Below are 21,342 nucleotides of genomic sequence, written 5' to 3'. Positions count from 1 at the left end.
CTAGGCTACACAGTTGTGGCTTCATCAAAATCACTTAAAGAAGTCATTGCTACCCATCACTTGAAACTGAGCTGAGAATATAATGACCTAACTGAACCTGTTTCTCAAGCCTATGTCCGTCAAACTAGATCCATCATTTTAACTAAACTTTCCCACGTTTGGTTTATTCCATTAAGAAAAATTTTAGTGTACAAGGATATAAAGTCTCTTGATATTTCAAGGGCAGAGAAACCTCCCACAAAAAAGCCAGGTGGTTCGTTGATTTAAATTGAAAACATTAAGCTTTACTATCCTAAAATGGCACAAGATGAGGACATGACTCCAAGAAAAAAACTCTCTGCTTTCTGTGCTGTATCTGTTTCTGTAGGTTTCCTTCTATTTCTATGTGTCTATTTTCCCTTTCTTCTCTAGTTGTCTATTTTTTCCACTGTCATTCTTCCTTATATGAAATAGTTACTAGCCATTTTCACTGGATAGGAAAACAAGAGGGTGATATGAAGTAAATTATGGTAGATTAACAGGCTGGAACACTATGTATCTATTTTGTTTTATTTTTCTTTCTTTTTTTAACATCTTTATTGGAGTATAATTGCTTTACAATGGTGTGTTAGTTTCTGCTGTATAACAAAGTGAATCAGCTATACATATACACTGTAGCTATTTCAAATATATTTATAAAATCTATAGAAATATGGAAAATGTCTGCCAAAACATTAATTTTTAATTATTGTTAAATTAATTACACTGAGGTGATTCTAATACCTTTGCTGCCTACATAAGCAAACCAAAACCTATAAATGTCTCAAAGTTAAGAAATCTAAACTTAAGGGCAACCAATCACAAATGGCCAATCAGGCATTCCAAATACTACAACCTTATGCTAAAGCTAATCAGATGATTTCCTTACTTTGCTTCCACCTTTTCTCTATAAAAGTCTTTCCCCTAGCTCCTGTCAGTGGAATGAGAGCTCTTACCCACTTCTGGTTTGGTGCTGCCCAATTTGAATTGATTTTTTTCTCAAATAAACTCTTAACATTTTTTAAATGCCTCAGCTTATATTTTAACATTACAAAATGGTGTATATACTATCACTACAATAATTTTTAAAAGTGCAGAAACTAAGAGAATGATGGAAAAGTAATATGTAAAAGTGAACGGTCTTTAGGATTTGTGTAATTTTTTTCTCTCATTCACATTTTTTCTTTTTAAAAAAATATTTATTTATTTATTTGGCTGCATTGGGTCTTAGTTGCGGCACGTGGGATCTTCTGTGCAGCATGGGGAATCTTTCGTTGCGGCACGTGGGCTCTTTTTTGTGGCACGCAGGCTTCTCTAGTTTTGACGCATGGGCTCCAGAGCACGCAGGCTCAGTAGTTGCAGTGCACAGGCTCTCTAGTTGTTGTGTGTGGGCTCCAGAGCATACAGGCTTAGTAGTTGTGGCACACGGGCTTGGTTGCCCCACGGCATGTGGGATCTTAGTTCCCCGACAAGGGATCAAACCTGCGTCCCCTGCATTGGAAAGCAGATTCTTTTTTTTTTTTTTTTTTTTTTTTTGCTTTATAACAAATTTAATCAGTTATACATATACATATGTTCCCATATCCCCTCCCTTTTGCGTCTCCCTCCCACTCTCCCTATTCCACCCCTCCAGGTGGTCACAAAGCACCGAGCTGATCTCCCTGTGCTATGCGGCTGCTTCCCACTAGCTATCTACCTTACGTTTGGTAGTGTATATATGTCCATGCCGCTCTTTCACTTTATCACAGCTTACCCTTCCCCCTCCCCATATCCTCAAGTCCATTCTCTAGTAGGTCTGTGTCTTTATTCCTGTCTTACCCCTATGTTCTTCATGACATTTTTTTTTCTTAAATTCCATATATATGTGTCAGCATACAGTATTTGTCTTTCTCTTTCTGACTTACTTCACTCTGTATGACAGGCTCTAGGTCCATCCACCTCATTACAAATAGCTCAATTTCGTTTCTTTTTATGGCTGAGTAATATTCCATTGTATATATGTGCCACATCTTCTTTACCCATTCATCCGATGATGGACACTTAGGTTGTTTCCGTCTCCGGGAAAGCAGATTCTTAATCACTGGACCACCAGGGAAGTCCCCACAAATTTTCTGCATTGCATCATCTTTTCAAAATTAAAAACATTAAAACAAAAGGACTCAAATGCTTGGGAAATGAAGGTGTTTAGGTGACACAATTATGGGTGTATTTTCTTTCATAAAATTTCAGTTTGACGTTGTTGGGAAAATAATAAACATATCTTATTAAAAGTGGACAGGTAATAAAATTTTAAAAATATATATTATTTATAAGAGTATCAAAAAAACACCAAATACCTAGAAATAAGTGTAATGAAAGATTCACAAGAAGATTGCTGAGAGAAACTAGAGAAGACCTAAATAAATGGAGACATATACTAGGTCATGGGCTAGAAGACAACATAAATAAGCTGTTAAAAATAAATAAGCTACAAGGATATGTTATACAGCACAGGGAATACAGGCAATACTTTATAATAACTATAAATGGAGTATAATCTTGAAACACTGTGAATCACTAAGTTGTACACCTGAAACTTACATATTGTAAATCAACTATACCTCAGTTTAAAAAAAAAAAGTCAATTTTCCCTAAAGTGACTGACAGACTCAGTGCAACCCAAGCAGGATTTCTGGTGAAAATACAAAGAACCTAGAACAGCCAACACAGTCTTGAAGTAAAATATCAAAGCTGGAAGACTTAACACTATGAGAAATCAAAACCTACTATAAAGACAGGTTGATGTTGGCACAAGGAAAGACAAAAAAGAACAACAGAACATAACAGAGTCTGGAAACAGACTGATGCAGATGTAGTCATCTAATTTACGATAAAGACACCACTGCCATCAGTGGAGAAAAGATGTTCTTTTTGACAAATGTTGCAGGGGAAAAAAAAAGAGCCTTGACCCTTATCTCATATTAAACAGAAAGTAACTAAAAATGGATCATAGGCATAAATATGAAAGGTAAAACAATAAAGCTTCTAGGAAAAAAAAAGGAATAGAATATTTTCATGAACTTGAGGCAGGCAAGGTTTCTTAAAGAAAACATAAAACAGCACTAACCATAAAGGAAAATATTGCTAACTTAGACTTCATTACAATTAAAACCTCTGTTCATCAAAAGACACCATTTAAGAATATGAAAAAGTAGGCATAGACTATATTTTACTGCATGGATGATAACACCTCAATAAAAAATTGTTTTATATGGGCAGATAAGAAAAACTCTGCTTCTGAAAGATGGGGTTGTCTACTGAAAAAAAAAGTACAACCCAAAAGTTGAGAATTATGTTTTATTTGCTGGCTTACTAAAGGCTTCAGCCTGGGAGACAGCCTCTCAGAAGCTCTGAGGGACTGCTCCAAAGAGGTAAGGGAGGAGCCAGGATATATAGGAGTTTTTGCAACAAACAAACAAAAACAAAAAAACCCAAGTAGTCAGAACACAAAAAGATTGCTGCTAATTAAGGAAAAACCAGGCATCTCAAGTTAATGAATTTAGCACTTTTCTATGTAAGGGAAGATGCAAGAGTCTGGGCTTAATGAAATTATTCCTTTGATATGCCCCTTAACTACCTAGGGCCAGTGCTCTAGTTTTTCTCCATCCTGAATTCCCCTCTGTGCACCACTGGGGGCATAGCTGCAGTGACTGATGTCTTTTTTTAAAAAATTAATTTAGTTAATTTATTTTTGGCTGCATTAAGTCTTCGTTGCTGCGCGTGGGCTTCCTCTAGTTGTGGCGAGCGGGGGCTACTCTTCGTTGTGGTGCGTGGGCTTCTCAGTGCGGTGGCTTGTCTTGTTGCAGAGCATGGGCTCTAGGTGTGAGGGCTTCAGTAGTTGTGGCATGCAGGCTCAGTAGTTGTGGCTCACGGGCTTAGTTGCTCCATGGCATGTGGGATCTTCCTGGACAGGGCTCAAACCTGCGTCCCCAGTGTTGGCAGGTGGATTCTTAACCACTGCGCCACCAGGGAAGCCCAGTGACTGATGTCTTGATGGCCTCAACATCCTTTGTTTACTGAAATGGCAGGTGACATTCTTTGTCCACAGGGTAGACATACCTTTCCCTATCCTTCCCACTAAGAATAGCTAAAATCCTTGGACATTTTATATGAAACAAACAAAAGAAGACTCTGAAAGGTGGGGAGAAGGAGTCTGACTGGGCTAGGGACCCTAGAAGGACACAGTGGTGAGTTCCCTGGGTTTACTTTTTCCCTCGTATGTCCCAGACTGCATGCTGGAGAAGATGGCCTACAGAAACCTCTGTAGGGAATTGAAGAAATGCTCTACAGAAACCTGCTCTCTTTAACCAAAAGACAAAATAAAGAGCAGCCTAGCAACACAGAAAACTTTTAGACAATAACTACTTTACTCCAGCAAAACACTACAGAAAAAACTGCAGCCCCATCATCATCCTGTCACAAAGGCCAAGGGGGGTAATCTAGACTTTCACCTTTGCCAGGCTGTGAAGAGGAGCCCCACCCTGCTGCTGGGGCGACATCAGAGAAGGCTGAGTGGTAATAGCTTCCCCTAGTGCCACCCTGTGGTGTCAGTGGAGAACGTGTGGGAAGCCTGGACTTCCACAGCCACCCAGAAGTTACAAGGAACGCCTCCCCACCAGGTGTCAATGGAGGCCAAGTGGGGAACTTGGACTCTGCCCCTACCTAGTAATGTGGTGGTGCCCCTCTTCCTCTGCTGGAGCAGCATCAGTGTGTTACCAACCTGGGCCGCTGGACTCTTTAATCAATAGATATTGAGAAGAGACCAGACAAGAATTCCAGGCAAGGCTTTATTGGGGCTCATGCTGCATCAGGAGGGAGTGAAAACAAGAGTCAGGTGCCCATGCTCGCTCCACAAGAGGAGCTGCTTGGGTCCTTAAAAGGGGTAAGAACGGGCAGGTACATGGGTTGGGTAGGAGGTGTAGATTAGGTGGTCTGCCCACACTCTTGGTGGTGCTGTGTGAAGGGATCATAAACAGTACCCAGCTTTTGCTCCTGGAACCTTAGAAGTGGCAATTGGTTTGAGTTTTTTCTGTATCTTATTGTTCATAATTGTCCCAACTGCCCATGCATGCAGTTATTTTTAGTCCCTTATAGTTGCTTTGTATTCTGTTGCTTGAGGGGACGTTTGTCCAGGTTCGAGCACTCTAGTAAAGGGTCCTAGGTCCCAGATCCCAGACCATCTCAAGTGGAGACCTGCTATAACAGAAGATTTAAATAAGATACAAAATCTCATAATATTAAAAGTGCTCAGGTTTCTATCTAAAGTCATTCATCAGAAAAATCTCCACTTGAAAGACAATAGACAATCAACAGATGCCAATACCAAGATGACATAGTTGTTAGAATTATCTGACCAGGATTTTAAGTAGCCATAATAAAAATGCTTCAACAAGCAATTACAAACACATTTAAAACAGTTGAAAAAATTGGGTCTCAATAAAGAATAGAAGATATCAAGAATCACCACATGGAAATTTTAGAACTGAAAAATATAATAACTAAAATTAAAAACTCAATGTATGGGCTCAACAACAAAATGGAAAGACACAGGAAAGAATCAGTGAACTTGAAGATACAAGTCACCCAATATGACCAACAGAGAGAAAACAGACTGGAAAAAAAAATGAACAGAGCTTTAGGGACCTTGGGACTCTAACAAAAAAAATCTAATAATCGTATCATTTGATCAGAAAGAGAGGAGAAAGAAGGTGAGGATGGAAAAAAAAAAAAAGTGAAGAAATAATGGCTGAAAGTTTCCCAAATTTGGCAAGACATAAACTTACATATGCAAGAAGGTGAGTAAATGCAAAATACGATTAACCCAAAGAAATTCGTGCCAAGATATATCCTAGTCAAACTTCTGAAAACTAAAGACAAAAAGTCTTGAAAGCAGTGGTGGAGAAACAATAGCTTACTTAAAGGGGAAAAATAACTCACGTGACAGAGATTTCCCATCAGAAACCATGGAGGCCGGAAGGAAGTGGCACAATTTTCCAAGTGCTGAAAGAAAACTGTCAACCCAGAATTGTATATCCAGTGAAAACATTCTCCAGGAATGAAGGGGAAATCAAGAAATTTTCAGATGAAGGAAAACTAAGAGAATCTGTCACCAGCTGACCTACCTTAAAAGAATGGGTAAAGGAAGTTCTCTGAGCAAAAAGAAAATGCTAAAAGAAGGAATCTTAGAACATCAAGAAGGAAGGAAATATTAAGACAATTATAAATATAGAAGAGTAGAGGGAGGAATGCTTAATACACTTCACTTGAACTGGTAAAATGTTGCTATCAGTAGACTGTGTTAGTGGTTGTGAGGTAATAGAAAAAAATATATATATATATATATTTATATTTATATATTGGTCTCTGCCCCTGGTTCCTGACACAGAGCTCTTAAAATCCTTGTAATTTCCTACGTGATAAGAGCACGAAGAGCATCTTTTGTTCTAATATTTGGTCTTTGACTTGGTTCCTGACACAAAGTTCCTAAACACCTTGGGATTTCCTGGTTGACAGCAGTGTCTTCTGTTCTAATGAGGTGACTCTTGATGGGATCCTGGATGGCAGCTGATCACCAGAAAGACCAAGACATGATTAGAAGCTTGGGATTTTCACCTCCTATCCCCCCATCCCATTCTCCAGAGAGGGAAGAGTGGCTGGAAATGGACATAATGATTGATCATGCCTACAAGATGAAGCCTCTATAAAAATTCCAAAAGTACGGGGTTTGGAGAGTGTCCAGATTGGTGAATCCTCCACATACCAGGAGGTTGATGCATGCCTACTCTACGGGGACAGAAACTCCTGCACTCAGGACCCTCCCAGACCTTGTCCTCTATATTTCTTCATCTGGCTATTCATCTGTATCATTTATCATATCCTTTATTAGATAATAAACTGGTAAACGTGTTTCCCTGGGTTTTGTGAGCTGTTCTAGCAAATAATTGAATCCAAGGGAGAGGAGGTCATGGGAACCTCTGATTTGTAGCCAAGAGGGGAGCAGTCTCATGGAACTGAGCCCTTAACTTGTGGGATCTGACACGGTCTCCAGGTAGACCATGTCAGAATTGAGTTAAATTGTAGGATACCGAGCTGGTGTCACAGAGAATAATTGTCCTTGGTGTGCGACCCGCACCCCCCCACTCCGCCCCCGCCAACATTTGGTGTCAGACGTGTTATAAGTGCGGTAGCAGGGTGAGAATAAAGGAGAAACACAGGAGAAGACTGAGGTTTTTTTAAAACAGTTTCATATATATAATGTAATACCTAGAGCAACCACTAAAAAAGCTACATAAGGAGGTATATCCACACTACATAGATAAGCCAAAATGGAACTCTAAACAAGATGAAATGTGTAATATTTACCTTTTTTATGCAAAGTAAATTATTTCTTGATCAGTTTCACAAACTTGCAACAAGCTTTTTAAGTTCTGTTTGTTGGCTTTTTAAAAACTGAAGTATAATTGGCAATCTTTTTAAATCTTTTTAAAACCCTATTTATTTGGAATTTCTTTTCACTTAGATGGGCCTTTACTTTTACAAGTAAGTGGTCCTAAATTAAGAAGACATACTCTCAGTTAACACAGTAGCAATAATCACTAATGCTATATCATAAAAAAAGTAAATAGAATAAAAACTACAGTATAAGACAGTATTTTTAGAAAAACTACTCAGTCTATAAGTGTAAGTAAGTACTAAAAGAAAGCTCTATAGAAGGGTTTTAAGAATCCAGCATTGGGCTTCCCTGGTGGCGCAGTGGTTGAGAGTCTGCCTGCTGATGCAGGGGACAGGGGTTCAAGCCCCGGTCCAGGAAGATCCCACATGCCGTGGAGTGGCTGGGCCCGTGAGCCATGGCCGCTGAGCCTGCACGTCCGGAGCCTGTGCTCCGTAACGGGAGAGACCACAGTGGTGAGAGGCCCGCATACCACAAAAACAAACAAACAAACAAAAAAAGAATCCAGCATGGGCCATAAAAATAAAAAGTTAACTAAATTCTTTGGCTAGATTTTTTTCTTATTATTCATAGACACTCAGCTTCCTAGAAAAACTTCAACAGTTGAAATAAGTACCCATTTTATCAAAAGTAGGTCAGATTAATCCTGTATATTGCCACCACAATGCTCAATGCATTCAAATATATTTCCTAGTTCTGTAGTCACAACTCTTTGGAAAGTGTATGCCCAGTTGTTCACCAAATCATTTTTCTTTCCCCACTGGGCATACTGATAGATCATGTTTCCTGGCCTCCTTTGAAGTTAGGTACAGCCATGTTTATGAGTTCTGGCCAATGGAATGTGGGTTGAAGACTTGGCCTTAAAACCCTCCCATGCGTGATCCTCCATGCTTGCCCCTCATCTGTTAGCCAGATGTAGAGGATCCAATGGAGGGGACCCTGAGGAGGCCCCAAGGGATTGTGAAGCCACTAAATGGAAGGAGCCTGGGTCTCTGAATCACCACTTGGCAGAAATGATGGGTCATCTGACCACAGCACCTAAGTGGAACTGTAGACGGACAATACACAAACATTTATTGTGTTATGCCACTGACATGTTTTTAGTAGCAGTTAGCCTGCCTTGACAAATACAGAGAACATGTTTCTCATGCTTCCTTTCCCTGCTTCTCCACAACTGAATTCATGAGGGAATTAGCTGTGAGACTCCTTTAATGACCCTGCAAAAAGATATTAAACCTCCTCGGAGGAACTTGCCAATTGCTAAGTCTAAGTTCTTTTCATCAGCCTGCCCTTCCTTGCTGTTATATTCTACTAAATTTTTGAGACTTGTGAATACTTTGAAGTCCAACACTGAGAGATGAAAGAATCACTCCTTGCTGTGTTTACAGGGTCATGGGCATGAGAACTTGTTGCTTCATATCCCAGGCGGCATCTAAGTAAATAGCAAATACATAGATTTCAATTTCTACTGGGATGCCAAACTGCATAATCGAGTTACGATGACACTGTGATCTGACAGAGCAAAGTGATTATAAAGACTTCAGAATTATATTACCACACTACTTATCCCTAGAATGTGGTATTTAATATAATAATTTTTTTTTTTTTTTCGGTACACGGGCCTCTCACCGTTGTGGCCTCGCCCGTTGCGGAGCACAGGCTCTGGACGCACAGGCTCAGCGGCCATGGCTCAAAGGCCTAGCCGCTCCGCGGCATGTGGGATCTTCCCGGACCGGGACACGAACCCGCGTCTCCTGCATCGGCAGGCGGACTCCCAACCACTGCGCCAACAGGGAAGCCCATGCCATTTATCTTTATACACAAATTCTTTAATACACGATGCTGCCTCAGGGCTGAAGCACCATAAGTCTTTTAATGGGCCACACAGGCACTCTTGGGCCACATCCCAAGTAAGAAGAAAAAGGGGAACCCACAGGTCACTATTAGTCATGTGTTTAGTAATTTTACTATCCATACCTTCTGCATCTTCCCCTCTTGCTAACCCTCACAGCCAGGACTTGTCTGCCTTCTCAGTGCTCCGCACAGTGGTCTGGGAGAGAAAACGAGACAGTGAAATCCAAACTCCCTACGGGCCCTACAAGACCCTCCTGGATCTGGCCCCTACCTACCTCCCCAACTTCCAACTGCATTCCCCATGCGTCAGCCTCTCTGACCTTTTGATTCCTCCAATAAGCCAACCTTGTTCCAGCCTCGGGGGCTTTGTCTTTCCTGGTCCTCCTTCCTGGCAATTTCCTCCTCCAGAGCATCCGTCTTGGCTCCTTATCCTTGGAGCTCTGATGTCTTTCCCCAGAGACTTTCCTTACTTGCCCATTGAAAGTCCCCAAGCAGCCCCTGCAGGCCATATTATTGCCAACAGCACTCTCTGAAATTATTTCCATATTGCTTCTCTTAATAGGAAGGAAGCTGCCTGAAGGCAGGGACCTTGTCAATACTGTTCACCTCTGTACCTTCAGCACTTAAAACTACCTGGCACCGGAATGAAAGAATGAATGAATGAATGAGTGAAATGAACGAATACCTGCGGGCTGCCTCCTTGGGGCGTACTCTGGCTTGGAAATAAAACTCAGTTTGTCGAGCGAAAGCACGTTAATAGCGGTTTTAATCTGTCCGCTCAGACGTTGGCCCGCCACGAATCTTTGCGGGTCCGGGTGTGGAAAACCCCGAGAGCCTTGGCTGCTGTCGGCGCGAAACTGCGGCTGCGCGCAGCCTGGGGCGGGGCGGGCCAACCCGGATGTGGGGAAGTGAGTCCAGAGCCGGCGAGAGGACACTGGAGGGCGCGCTAGAGCGGCGCGGCATGGCCTGGTGTGGGCGAGCCGGCCATGGAGGACGAGCAGAGCTTCTCAGATATTTGTGGCGGCCGCCTGGCCCTGCAGCGCCGCTTCTACTCCCCTTCCTGCCTGGAGTTCTGCCTCAGCTGCCCTCGGATCACCTTGCGCTCGCTCACCGCTGTCACCTGCAGCGTGTGGCTAGCGGCCTACGGACTCTTCACCCTCTGCGAGGTAAGGCCGGCCGGCCGCTTCCCGCGATCGGAGTCGGGGGCTCGGGTTTGGAAGGGTCATTGGGGCCTTAGGGTCGAGCCCAGACCTCTCGCCGGACCCTCCTGCGGTCGTAGGGCCTGGAGGGCGGAAACTCGGTGGTTCTGGGGACGCCATTCCGCTGCTGGACCAGCTCTCTTCCTTACGTTTAGTGAAGTTTGTGCTCCTGTACTTTATCCCCCTCCTGGGTCGCTGCTCTGCGCCGTGGTTCCACCCAGCACACATCTAGTCCTTGTAGGACAGCCTAAAACTTTAACTTCCATGTGCTCTCTGTAGTACATGCTCATAGTAATTCAGTTCCAAAAGTTCAGAGAACTAAGTATATCGTCCTCATCCATAACTTTCACCCCTCAGAGGAATCACTGCTAACAATACCTTTTACAGTCTTCTAGAAACTGTCTTTGCCTCCATAAATCACAAGAATTGTGTGCAAGTTAATTGTTTGATAGTTCTTCCTAATCTCTCTTTTTCAAGGCAATCTAAACCCCCCCACCAAATCCCTTCCCCAACTTCAAGTATTTTCTAAAGAATTGTGAAATTACGGAGAGGAGTGGTTTCTGTGCTCAATTGCCAGACTCATTCCTATTTTCTGAGCCTCAGTTTTCACATCTCTAAAATGGAATTAATATCTGCCAGACCAACTTCTCAGCATTGTGAGGGTCACATGTAGTAGCATTGTGACAGACCTAAAATAAAAGGAATCATCCTAATTGCCTTTTCAGGATGAATTCAGTTTCATATTTAGTGTCCTGTGTGGACTGTATTATTTCAGGAGTGGTCTGACCAGAGCTGAAATACAGCAAGGCTATTTATTTCTATAATTTGGGTATTGTTTTCAATACTGCATCCATTTGCTTTTTTTGCCATCAGAGCATATTTCAGAGCATGGCAATTTAGTAGTATAGATATATGCAAAATATATGCCCTAATTTGTACCAAATTGTATCTAAAAGTTTGTCCATAAGTCAATCAAAATGGTTAAGTTGCCAAGACAGTCCTTCCTCCTCCCCCAAGAAAGATTTTAATATATAAAATAGTTGAATATCAATACTAGCCTGAGCTCAGGTCAGGTAGTCATGTGGGGAGGAGGGAACAGGTACTTATTAAATGCCCACTGAGTGCCAACTGCTTTACTGAATGCCTCATTTCAACCTTAGAAGAAAACCAAGACTCAGAAAGAGTAATAACTTATCCGAAGTGATAAAGCTAGTAAATGGCATACGGGGCTTCAAACCCAGGGTTGTCTGACTCTGAAACCATTTTTTTCCCACTATATTATGATGTCTCCTCATTGCGGGGGGCTTGCTTAGGCAAAATTTTTAAATAGAAGTTTGTGTTTACGCCAGCTCCCTTTTGTACTCACCTCTCTCATCCTGGTATATCCCACTTACCCTCAGCAAATGTCCAGGGCTCGGTAACCTTATCTTCCTTTAAACTCCACTACAACACTACTTAAGGGCTCTGTGTACCAAAATTTCTTATCTTTCCTCCTATTCAAAACTACTAATTACTGAATCTCAGCTAGGATGAGAAGAAATCTGATGAAGGAATTCATTAAAACATGTGGCTGAACTTCAACCCAAAACGAATATTGAACTGTTAAATAGAATTTCAGGAAGAAAAATGAAGTATAAAAAATGCAGGGGTAATGAAGTTTGGGGCAGGGATTACTTTATAGAAAAGCTGATATGGATCAAATCCCCTAAGTATATACTGTTCTTCATCCCTTCTTTCCTCCCAGTTTTTGAATTCACAGTTCTATTAGAATTCTAGGTTTTTACCTTACTTATTCCAACCTGGAATGTCCTTCCCCCTTCCTTTTCTCAGCTAAGTATATTTGTCAATAACCACCACCTCCCCTGCACCAGTTAAATCTTGCTTCCTTGGAAGTCTTCATAGGATATTCCTGTGTGCTTTAATGTCTCTCTTTCTGGCTTTCTCTCTCTTTTAATCCTGTCTTAGTCACTTCTAGTCAGAATCATAGTATTCTCCAAAAGTATTTTATATATGTTAATCTTGCCTCTAATAAATCTGTAAGGGCCAGAACTGAATTTTATCTCTCTCTATTCTTCCATACTGCTTATTCAGTTCACACTATGTACAAGACACTGTACTAGATACTAGACATTTAATTAGCTCAAAGTAGAGTCATCAGAGACCCAGCACATAGATTTCTCCATCCTTCATTTGTTAATCAACAAATAATTTCCTAGCACGGAGGTCAGCAAACTTTTTCTTTAAAAGGTCGAATAGGGCTTCCCTGGTGGCGCAGTGGTTGAGAGTCCGCCTGCCGATGCAGGGGACACGGGTTCTTGCCCCGGTCTGGGAAGATCCCACATGCCGCAGAGCGGCTAGGCCCGTGAGCCATGGCCACTGAGCCTGTGCTCCGGAGCCTGTGCTCTGCAAGGGGAGAGGCCACAACAGTGAGAGGCCCGCGTACCGCAAAAAAAAAAAAAAAAAAAAAAAGGTCGAATAGTAAATATTTTAGGCTTTCAGGTCTCTGTGTCAGATTCTTCTGTTTCTTTTTCTCTCTTTCTTTTTACCAACCCTTTAAAAAATGTAAAAAACATTCTTAGCTCAAGGTGGACCAGACAAACATATCACAGGCCCAAATAGTTTTCAGACTCCTGATCTAACAGTTAACTATGTGTTATGTAGAAAGAAGTCGAAAGGTACCTTCAAGGAAAACCAGAGCTGGTCAGTAGTTAAAGCAGTAAACACGGATTTTATTCAGAAACTATTGCAATGGGAGAAAAGAGACTTAAGTATTGAATTAGGCTCACTTCTAAATATAGCAGGGACCAGTGGAAATTTATAGCTAAGGAGCAGGGTCAGGGGTCAGTGGATGGAAAATTACTAAAAGGAAATATCAGGGGTAAAGGGGGATTCTGAGTAAATTGATTTGACAGACTTCTGGCTGAAGGCAGGCCACCGTGATTAGATACCAAGGGTGAGGGTCTTCTTTAAACTCACTTAGCAAGATTCTTGCTACAGCTTGTTGGACAATGCAGGCCCAACAAGAATGGACACCAAGGTCCAGCACTTAGAAGAGCTTGACTAGAGTTAGGTCAAAGAGGGTATCTTGTCAGTAACAAAAAATTAATAAAACACTTCCTACGCTCAAGGAATGACAGTCGTAAATTAGTGAATCTCTTGATTCTAGATCATCGATGATTTTTTTCCTGTGTCATCCTTCTGAATAGCTTTTTGGGAAAAAAAGGGAAAACAGTGCCACATGAAAGAAACATACCTTGATAGAAAAACACATTTCAACTTCAGAAATGTTAAAAGGTTGTAGATGCGTCTTAGAATCAAAGAAGTAAATACCATTTTGGGGGCCCTTAACACATCAGTCATTTCATCTAGTCAGTCAGCCTTAACACATTAGTCAGTCACAGCCCAAAACAACTAAAAGAGCCCTAAATAGTAAGATCTTTATTAGTTAACAAAACAAGAAGTCAGGACGAAGGAGGGCTCTAGAGGGCTTAAGAGGCTCTGTTGATTTTACTTTTTTCATCTTACTGCTCTTCCGCCCTTGATGTACTCTACTTGTCCTCAGCCTAGCTTTCCACGTGGTTTGGCAGAGGCCACGTAGTTGGTTTCAGGCATCAAAACCTCAGGATGAAGAGGCCTACTCTTCCTTAGATCTCTTTTTTGAGATGGACTTAGTTTTCCAGAACCCCCTCCAGCCGACTTGCCCTCACATCTCATTGGCTAGAGTTGTGTCATAGGTTCATTTCTGAACCAGTCATTGGCAGGAGTGGGAACCAATCATCATTCACTCCAACTTCTGTTAGGAAGGAGGAGCGGCTGTTGAGTATTATCTGCTACACTGTGCTAAGCACTTTATTACTCTCGAGTCTCTCTGGAGCGTGAGAAGAGAAGATCTGAGTCCTTAAGTTGAAATTTTGGAAGAAAAGTCTCTGAAAGCGGTGTGATGGGTATTTTGCTGATGGAGGTTCTCCTCCCGAGACTTATCCATTTGTTTTCTGGCTGTATTTTATCATATGCTTTCGTAGCACTACAGAGCCCAAGTAAAAGTAGTTTCCTCTTCCTCCGTGCATGTTCTTCCCATCTGTTCACCTCACAACAGAACAAAGGCTTTTTTCCACATTGCCTAGAGTTGACTTATTAAATAGCAGAGCTGTATGTGGAGGACCACTTGGTAACCTTACCGCCTGTGTCTGGCTCTCTCTCCAGAACAGCATGATCCTCTCTGCTGCCATCTTCATCACTCTCTTAGGCCTGCTTGGTTACCTCCATTTTGTGAAGATTGATCACGAGACTCTGTTAATCATTGATTCCCTTGGCATCCAGATGACCTCATCCTATGCCTCAGGCAAAGAAAGCACCACCTTCATTGAGATGGGCGAGGTGAAGGATGTTGTCATTAATGAGGCTATTTACATGGTAAGTATTTAAGTAGTAAATATTAAAGGCCTCTCTGGATGAGGCAGCCCATGAGGTATGCCTAGATCTAAACTGAGTCTTAATACGTAAAGCAACTAATGTCACAGAATTAAACTTGAGGGCTCTCTGTTCCAGTACCTGTAGTGTTTTCTTTTTGGCTGACATGTCTTTAAGCCATAAAAGTGAAACTTGTATTGAAAACATATGTCCTTTATTTTTAAAGAGATACTATAGGTTTTTATGGATAGGGAGTCAGCATTTCATCTTTATTTTCTAGCCCTGCTTCAAAGTCATCTCTGGTTGTTGTTGTTTTGTATTTTTCATCTAAAGAATGAGAATATACTTCTCCCTCACTTCAAATGCATTCTTTTTCAAGTGTATGAAAAAGTTTTAAGCCTTCCCTTGAGAAAGAAGAATGAATTTTACTTAGATCTCTGCTATTTGGTTTATTTTCTTACAGCAGAAGGTGATTTACTACCTCTGCATTTTATTGAAGGATCCAGTGGAACCACATGGGATATCCCAAGTAGTACCTCTCTTCCAGGTGAGCACAGAATACTTAAGTTTCTTCTGCAAAGAAATCCTCTACCTTTCCCCTCCTCTCTGTATATCCATGGCTTCTTATGTTCAGTAGGAATGTGAACTTCTGTTGTCAAGACTATTTGAGGATACCTGAGGGGTATTTTTACTGAGAATTAGGATTTTAGTTATTTCAGAAATTCCTTTCTGAGGCAAATAAGGCTTTCCGAAATATTATGAATTTATACAAATTTTAGAGCTAAAAACAAATATATAGCAACTTCTGCCTGTAGGTCATCATTCATCTGCTTTGACTCCGTCAGTCTGCCAATATGCGATTTTACATAGATGTTATTGATCTATACAGACTGTTATACACTATTTTGTGTCTTGTTTTTTTACATATATAAATTTATCTATCTATCTATTTATTTATTTATGGCTGTGTTGGGTCTTCATTGCTGCGCGCGGGCTTTCTCTGGTTCTGGTGAGCGGGGGCTACTCTTCATTGTGGTGCGTGGGCTTCTCATTGTCATGGCTTCTCTTGTTGCGGAGCACGGGCTCTAGGCGTGCAGGCTTCAGTAGTTGTGGCACGCGGGCTCAGTAGTGGCTTGTAGGCTTTACAGCTCAGGCTCAGTAGCTGTGGCACAGGGGCTTAGTTGCTCCGCGGCATGTGGGATCTTCCCGGGCCAGGGCTCAAACCCGTGTCCCTTGCATTGGCAGGCAGATTAACCACTGCGCCACCCGTGTCCCTTGCATTGGCAGGCAGATTAACCACTGCGCCACCACTCTTGTTCTTTTTTTAAAAATATTTATTTATTTATTTATTTATTTATTTTTGGCTGTGTTGGGTCTTCGTTTCTGTGCGAGGGCTTTCTCTAGTTGCGGCAAGCGAGGGCCACTCTTCATCGCGGTGCGCAGGCCTCTCACTATCGCGGCCTCTCTTGTTGCAGAGCACAGGCTCCAGACGTGCAGGCTCAGTAGTTGTGGCTCACGGGCCTAGTTGCTCCATGGCATGTGGGATCTTCCCAGACCAGGGCTCGAACCCGTGCCCCTGCATCGGCAGGCAGATTCTCAACCACTGCGCCACCAGGGAAGCCCCCTTGCTTTTTAAATATACATATTTTCATGCATTTACAAAGGCCATTATACTTATTATTTTAAATAATTATATCATGTCAAATATCAGTTTATTTAGCTACCTCATTTGCTAGCTTTTGAAATCATGTTCAGATTATTTTTTGTTTTGCTCTTACAAAAAAACACTTATACAAAGACGCAGACCTTTTAGAGAATGGACTTGAGGATACGGGGAGGGGGAAGGGTAAGCTGGGACAAAGTGAGAGAGTGGCATGGACATATATACACTACCAAACGTAAAATAGATAGCTAGTGGGAAGCAGCCGCATAGCACAGGGAGATCAGCTCGGTGCTTTGTGACCACCTAGAGGGGTGGGATAGGGAGGGTGGGAGGGAGGGAGATGCAAGAGGGAAGAGATATGGGAACATACGTATAGCTGATTCACTTTGTTATAAAGCAGAAACTAACACACCATTGTAAAGCAATTATACTCCAATAAAGATGTTAAAAAATTAAAAAAAACACAACCTATACAAACATGATTATAATCAATTATTTTATAGGTATATAAAGTATGTATGCAGTTAACTCAGCCTCACTGCCCTTTTTCACAAAGGATTTAAGGAAGCTAAGCTAAAATTCTTTTGCATTATAGTTCAAAATTATTTTATTAAAGCTCATGAATGGTTTCATAGATTTTAATCATGTTTGAGATTTGGCTCCAGAGATTGGACAACTTTACCATACTTTTGCGAATTTGTACTTGTTTTCCTGTAGTCTTGGCTAACAGTGGGTTTAGCTATTTTTTAGTTTAGTATGTAGGTAAAGGAATTTAGAGTTATTAAATTTGTGTCTCTTTAAATGACAGAGACTTTTCATATTTCCTTGTAAGTACTACCTATCAGTATTTTCTGTTTTAAACTCTCCTTCTCCTCTATTAGTGAAGTAGATACTAGATAGTGATTATGCATTGTAACGATTTATATATTTTGGGTAGCAAACTGTTATTAAATATGCTTTCCCCATATAGTTTCCCCATTCTGTGGCTTTTCATTTGGTTGTATTATGTTTCATTATACAAAATAATTTTCAATATTTACATATTAAACTGCCCTTGTTGTCTCTGAGAACTGCTTTGCAGCTTGTGATACTTCCCAAGAGGGTCTGTCCTTGTTACTCTTCTTGCTTGCTCTTAGGTGGAGGTCATGAAATTTAGACAGATTAAAAACTGTCTTTCGAGCTCCTGCTTCCACAGTTCACAGGCTGGGATGTGGGCCTGGTTAGGGATTCCTCCCAGCAAAATGCTGTGAGGCCTGAACTTCTGCCTCTCTGAAGCCCACACCTGTACCATTTGGACCCCCTGGTCGTGGGTGAGAGATTGAGGTTGCACATGGACACAATACCACTAAGCACTTGACGTTCATCTTGTCTCTGCATTTCTCCCCTTTGGAATTCAGAGTGCCAAGCCCCGGCTGGACTGCTTGATTGAAGTGTACAGAAGCTGCCAGGACATCCTGGCACACCAGAAAGCCACATCAACGAGCCCGTGAGTCCCAGCATTTAGAAGGCCAGTATTGTTTTCCAGAGGAGATGACTCCTAAGCCACAGTGGCTGGTTTATTTTCTGTATTTTAAACCATCAAGTGGGCACAGTCCTAGGAACCAGTATGGATGCGGTGGATCTCAGAGCCATAGAGCAGGTGCCTGGAAGCCTAACTTATTGTGTGATGTTGAGCAAAGTATTTATGTGTATTTTAGTGTTCCGCTTGTAAGATTTTGTTTACCACCTGAGGGAAGACCTCGAAACAGTGTGGCAGGAGTAATGTTGATGAAGAGCACTTTGTGAAATTCCGAAGCACATTCAAGTTTACTTTTTGTTGAAATGTGTAGAGCAAGACAGTGGGAAACTGACATCAGATCTCTTGAGAAAGATAATTTTCAACTGCACAGTACCCCTGTATAAAAGTTAGGAAAAAAAGCAAGCCCTTCAGGGGCTGGTGAGTAGGAAGAAATGTCCTACAAAAGACTAGTCTCTGTCCACCTAGCTCCTGTGTTCTGTACAGGGTTAATTTATGATGATTCTCTTAATAAATAGATCTCCTTCCAAAACATACACAATTGCTTGGTTCAGACAGCTGCTTTTTACTGACAAACACGATCATGGCATTTCAGTCACGGGTATCAAGCACATTAATACTCTTGTTACTCAGCATTGTCTATGGTTTCAAAAACTTCTTTTGCCAAGAGGGGTGAGATAAAAGGCCAGACAGAAATTTGACTTTGGTTTCCAGACATGTTAAAGAAGGATAAACATACATACTATAGAAGCCTTTGTTTATAAGGCAGTTTCTTCTGTATAAAATTAATAAACTAAGGGAGGATTCCTGAAGGGTTGGGAAGAAGACAGGGCGGGGGAAATAGCTTGACCCCCAAATTCAATATGAACACAGCTCCATTCTTGCTTACTTTTTCTTCGGGATTTTTTTTTTTTTTTTATAACTCCTGGCTAGATGATAATTCCTTATTTGCCTTAGAGGCACTCAAGATATTACAAAACCAGAGCTGGAACTTCTGCCTTTTACACCAGCCCTGGAGGGGTTATTCAGGAGCCTGTGGGACATGTGACATGTGACTTGTTCGAGGTAGAAATGTCTCAGCTAAATCCCAAATGCTGGGGGAAAGGCAGGAACAGAAATGGGAGGCAGCTATAAAATTGCCAGCCTGGCAAAGTCAAGTTCATTTAAAAAAGGCAGAGACTCTGATGTGCTGCTTTTTTCATCATGCTTGTCAGTTTAATGGGTGAGAGAGGGGAAGCTTACAGCAGCTGAGGTGTTCAGATAAACTAGTTCCAGCCTTGCAGTTTTCAGTGTGCAACACACACACTTTACTGGGGTTAAAGGCTTGGTTCTTGGATGCTATTGCTAAACCCATATAGTTTGTTCGGCACTTTATCGAAAAATGATAAGACTGCCTTAGAGCTATGAAATAAAACTCAGTTTCTTCAGTGTTGGAAAATCAGAGTATAAATGAACTCTTTCGTCTTTTTTTTTTTTTTTTTTCCTGTTAAGGGAGGGCGGAGACAAGATCATCTCTGCATCCAACAGAAGGTCTCACTCGGGGATGGCGGGATATTGGCATCGTCAGGAAGGCAAAAGGTGAAAGATGATACTTTCAATTTCTTTCACCTGATGCTCTCAGGCTAGGACAGATAACACATATGTGCATCTGCCCTCAAACTAATTCCCAGCGCAAGTTCGCCAGAAGTCTTAAGGAGCAAATCCAGGCCCACGAGCCTGCAGGGGGTCTTCTGTTTCTGACTCATCTTTGGTGGCCTCACAGAGCAGCAAAAAGCAGAATGCATTTGCTTGGTTTTTCAAAGACGACCACCTTCTCCTACAGTAGTAAGCACAGCCTTCACTGAGCCCTGTCCAGTTGTTAAAATGAGACAGGGAGAGGTCAGGTTGGACCTAGCCCCTGCCCTTGCCTGTACCCAGTTGGGCTGATGGTCCAGTGTGAGAGAGAACAGCTTCAGTCTCAGGGGAATAGCGCCTTGTCCTGCAGAGACAGGTGCCGCTGCCCCAGAAGGGCACCGCCAATGCCTCCTTGTTCGCACCAGGGTAAGGGGAAAGGTGAGTCTCCTCCTTTTTCTCCAGCCCTGCCAACACCTTTCCCATATGGGAAAGGAAGTCCAGTCTTAGTGAGTTCTAAGCTTTTGTTGGATGAATTTTTTTCAGGTGAATTGGAAATCCTAGTCCTCTCCTGTGCAGGGATGTCGGGAAAACTTCAAGTATAAATCTCTGCACGAGGACCATACACAACATAAACATATTAGTCTCCCTGAGAGTAGCAGTGCAGGAAATTCTGACTTACAGCACTGATGCCCTCAGTAACCAGTAACAGTGGGCCATCCCTATCTGTGTCTAGAATGGGGCAGCATCCAGAGCTCAGTATTCTTGTGAAAAAAAAGTGGTTTTTATACTGGGTCTGGAGTTTTAAAGGTTGGCCCTGAAACATTATAAGGCACCTAGAGAGTAAAGGCTTCATGGACACTGTAATACACATTTCACAGAACAACTGGGGCAGGCTGCAGGGGGCTGTTAGACCCATCACAGTAGTATCGCACCCGAGGATACATCCCTCTAATCCCAGAGGCACCAGGTGGTGGTGGGGAAAGGGGTAGGAGAAATATTCACAGCAACGTTGGCCCCTTGGCAGCACATGGAACAGAAGCAAAGAACTGTCGTCCATCCAGTTCCCATGGCTGGCAGGCAGCAGGCGGGTTGGGGGGTGGGTCCACGGTTGTGGAGCAGTGGTTCATGTAGCTGGCCATGATGAAGGTCACCTCTGCAATCTAAGGAGAGAAAGAGAAACAAAGGAATTGAACACTGGCTTTGGCTTGAATCCTGGCTCTCACTCACTAGATGTTGCACTGGTTATATAAGCTTCCTGGGCTTCAGTTTGTCCCTTAAATTAAAATACCCACCCGGGAGGAAATGTCCAAAGGGGATTGTTCCTGTGAGGCTCAGAGGCCTAGTGAAATAGGCATCTGGAGGTCCTGAGGTGCCCAGTACCTCCTGAGGACAGGAGGACCAACATTCCACCCTGGCTGTCTCCAAGGCAAGGCAAGGCAAGGTAGCCTCCCTGGAGGAAAGGCTCTGTATATCCTCTCCTTTGGCAGGGACAGTATTGAAAGGAGGAGGTGGTTTAGCGAACTCCAGCTTTAGGGTTAAAACAACAGGGTTTCCAGTTGCTCAGAAGGGAGCCAGGAAC

At 42.2% G+C, this 21,342-nt stretch overlaps 2 protein-coding genes across 3 annotated transcripts in view; one reads left to right on the top strand and one right to left on the bottom strand.

Moving 5' to 3' along the window:
* Positions 1-10,332: 10,332 nt before the first annotated feature.
* PIGH (phosphatidylinositol glycan anchor biosynthesis class H) lies at positions 10,333-18,123 on the top strand (the record flags this gene model as incomplete). 2 transcript variants are annotated; one of them, XM_079700131.1, is made up of 4 exons in its annotated part: positions 10,333-10,527; positions 14,764-14,973; positions 15,434-15,517; positions 18,031-18,123. In XM_079700131.1, the coding sequence occupies 4 exons, from the start codon at positions 10,348-10,350 to the stop codon at positions 18,121-18,123; spliced, it is 567 nt and encodes a 188-aa protein (XP_079556257.1). The 2 variants fall into 2 exon arrangements, with proteins under 2 accessions (XP_079556257.1, XP_079556256.1); XM_079700130.1 differs by having other exon boundaries at positions 10,348-10,527; positions 15,437-15,517.
* A 2,638-nt stretch (positions 18,124-20,761) lies between these two features.
* Positions 20,762-21,342, bottom strand: part of PLEKHH1 (pleckstrin homology, MyTH4 and FERM domain containing H1) — a gene marked incomplete at both ends in the record, with an annotated part of 47,050 nt that continues 46,469 nt past the window's right edge. Inside the window, one exon of the mRNA XM_079700629.1 lies at positions 20,762-20,923. Within this exon, the coding sequence (XP_079556755.1) occupies positions 20,762-20,923 (162 nt within the window). The remainder of the gene's footprint in view (positions 20,924-21,342) is intronic.

The sequence above is a fragment of the Hyperoodon ampullatus genome, assembly GCF_949752795.1.
Source record: "Hyperoodon ampullatus genome assembly, chromosome: 3".
NCBI classification, from domain to species: Eukaryota; Metazoa; Chordata; class Mammalia; order Artiodactyla; family Ziphiidae; genus Hyperoodon; species Hyperoodon ampullatus.
The sequence above is the reverse complement of the archived record's forward strand: the minus strand, read 5'-3'. Positions and strand labels throughout refer to the sequence as shown.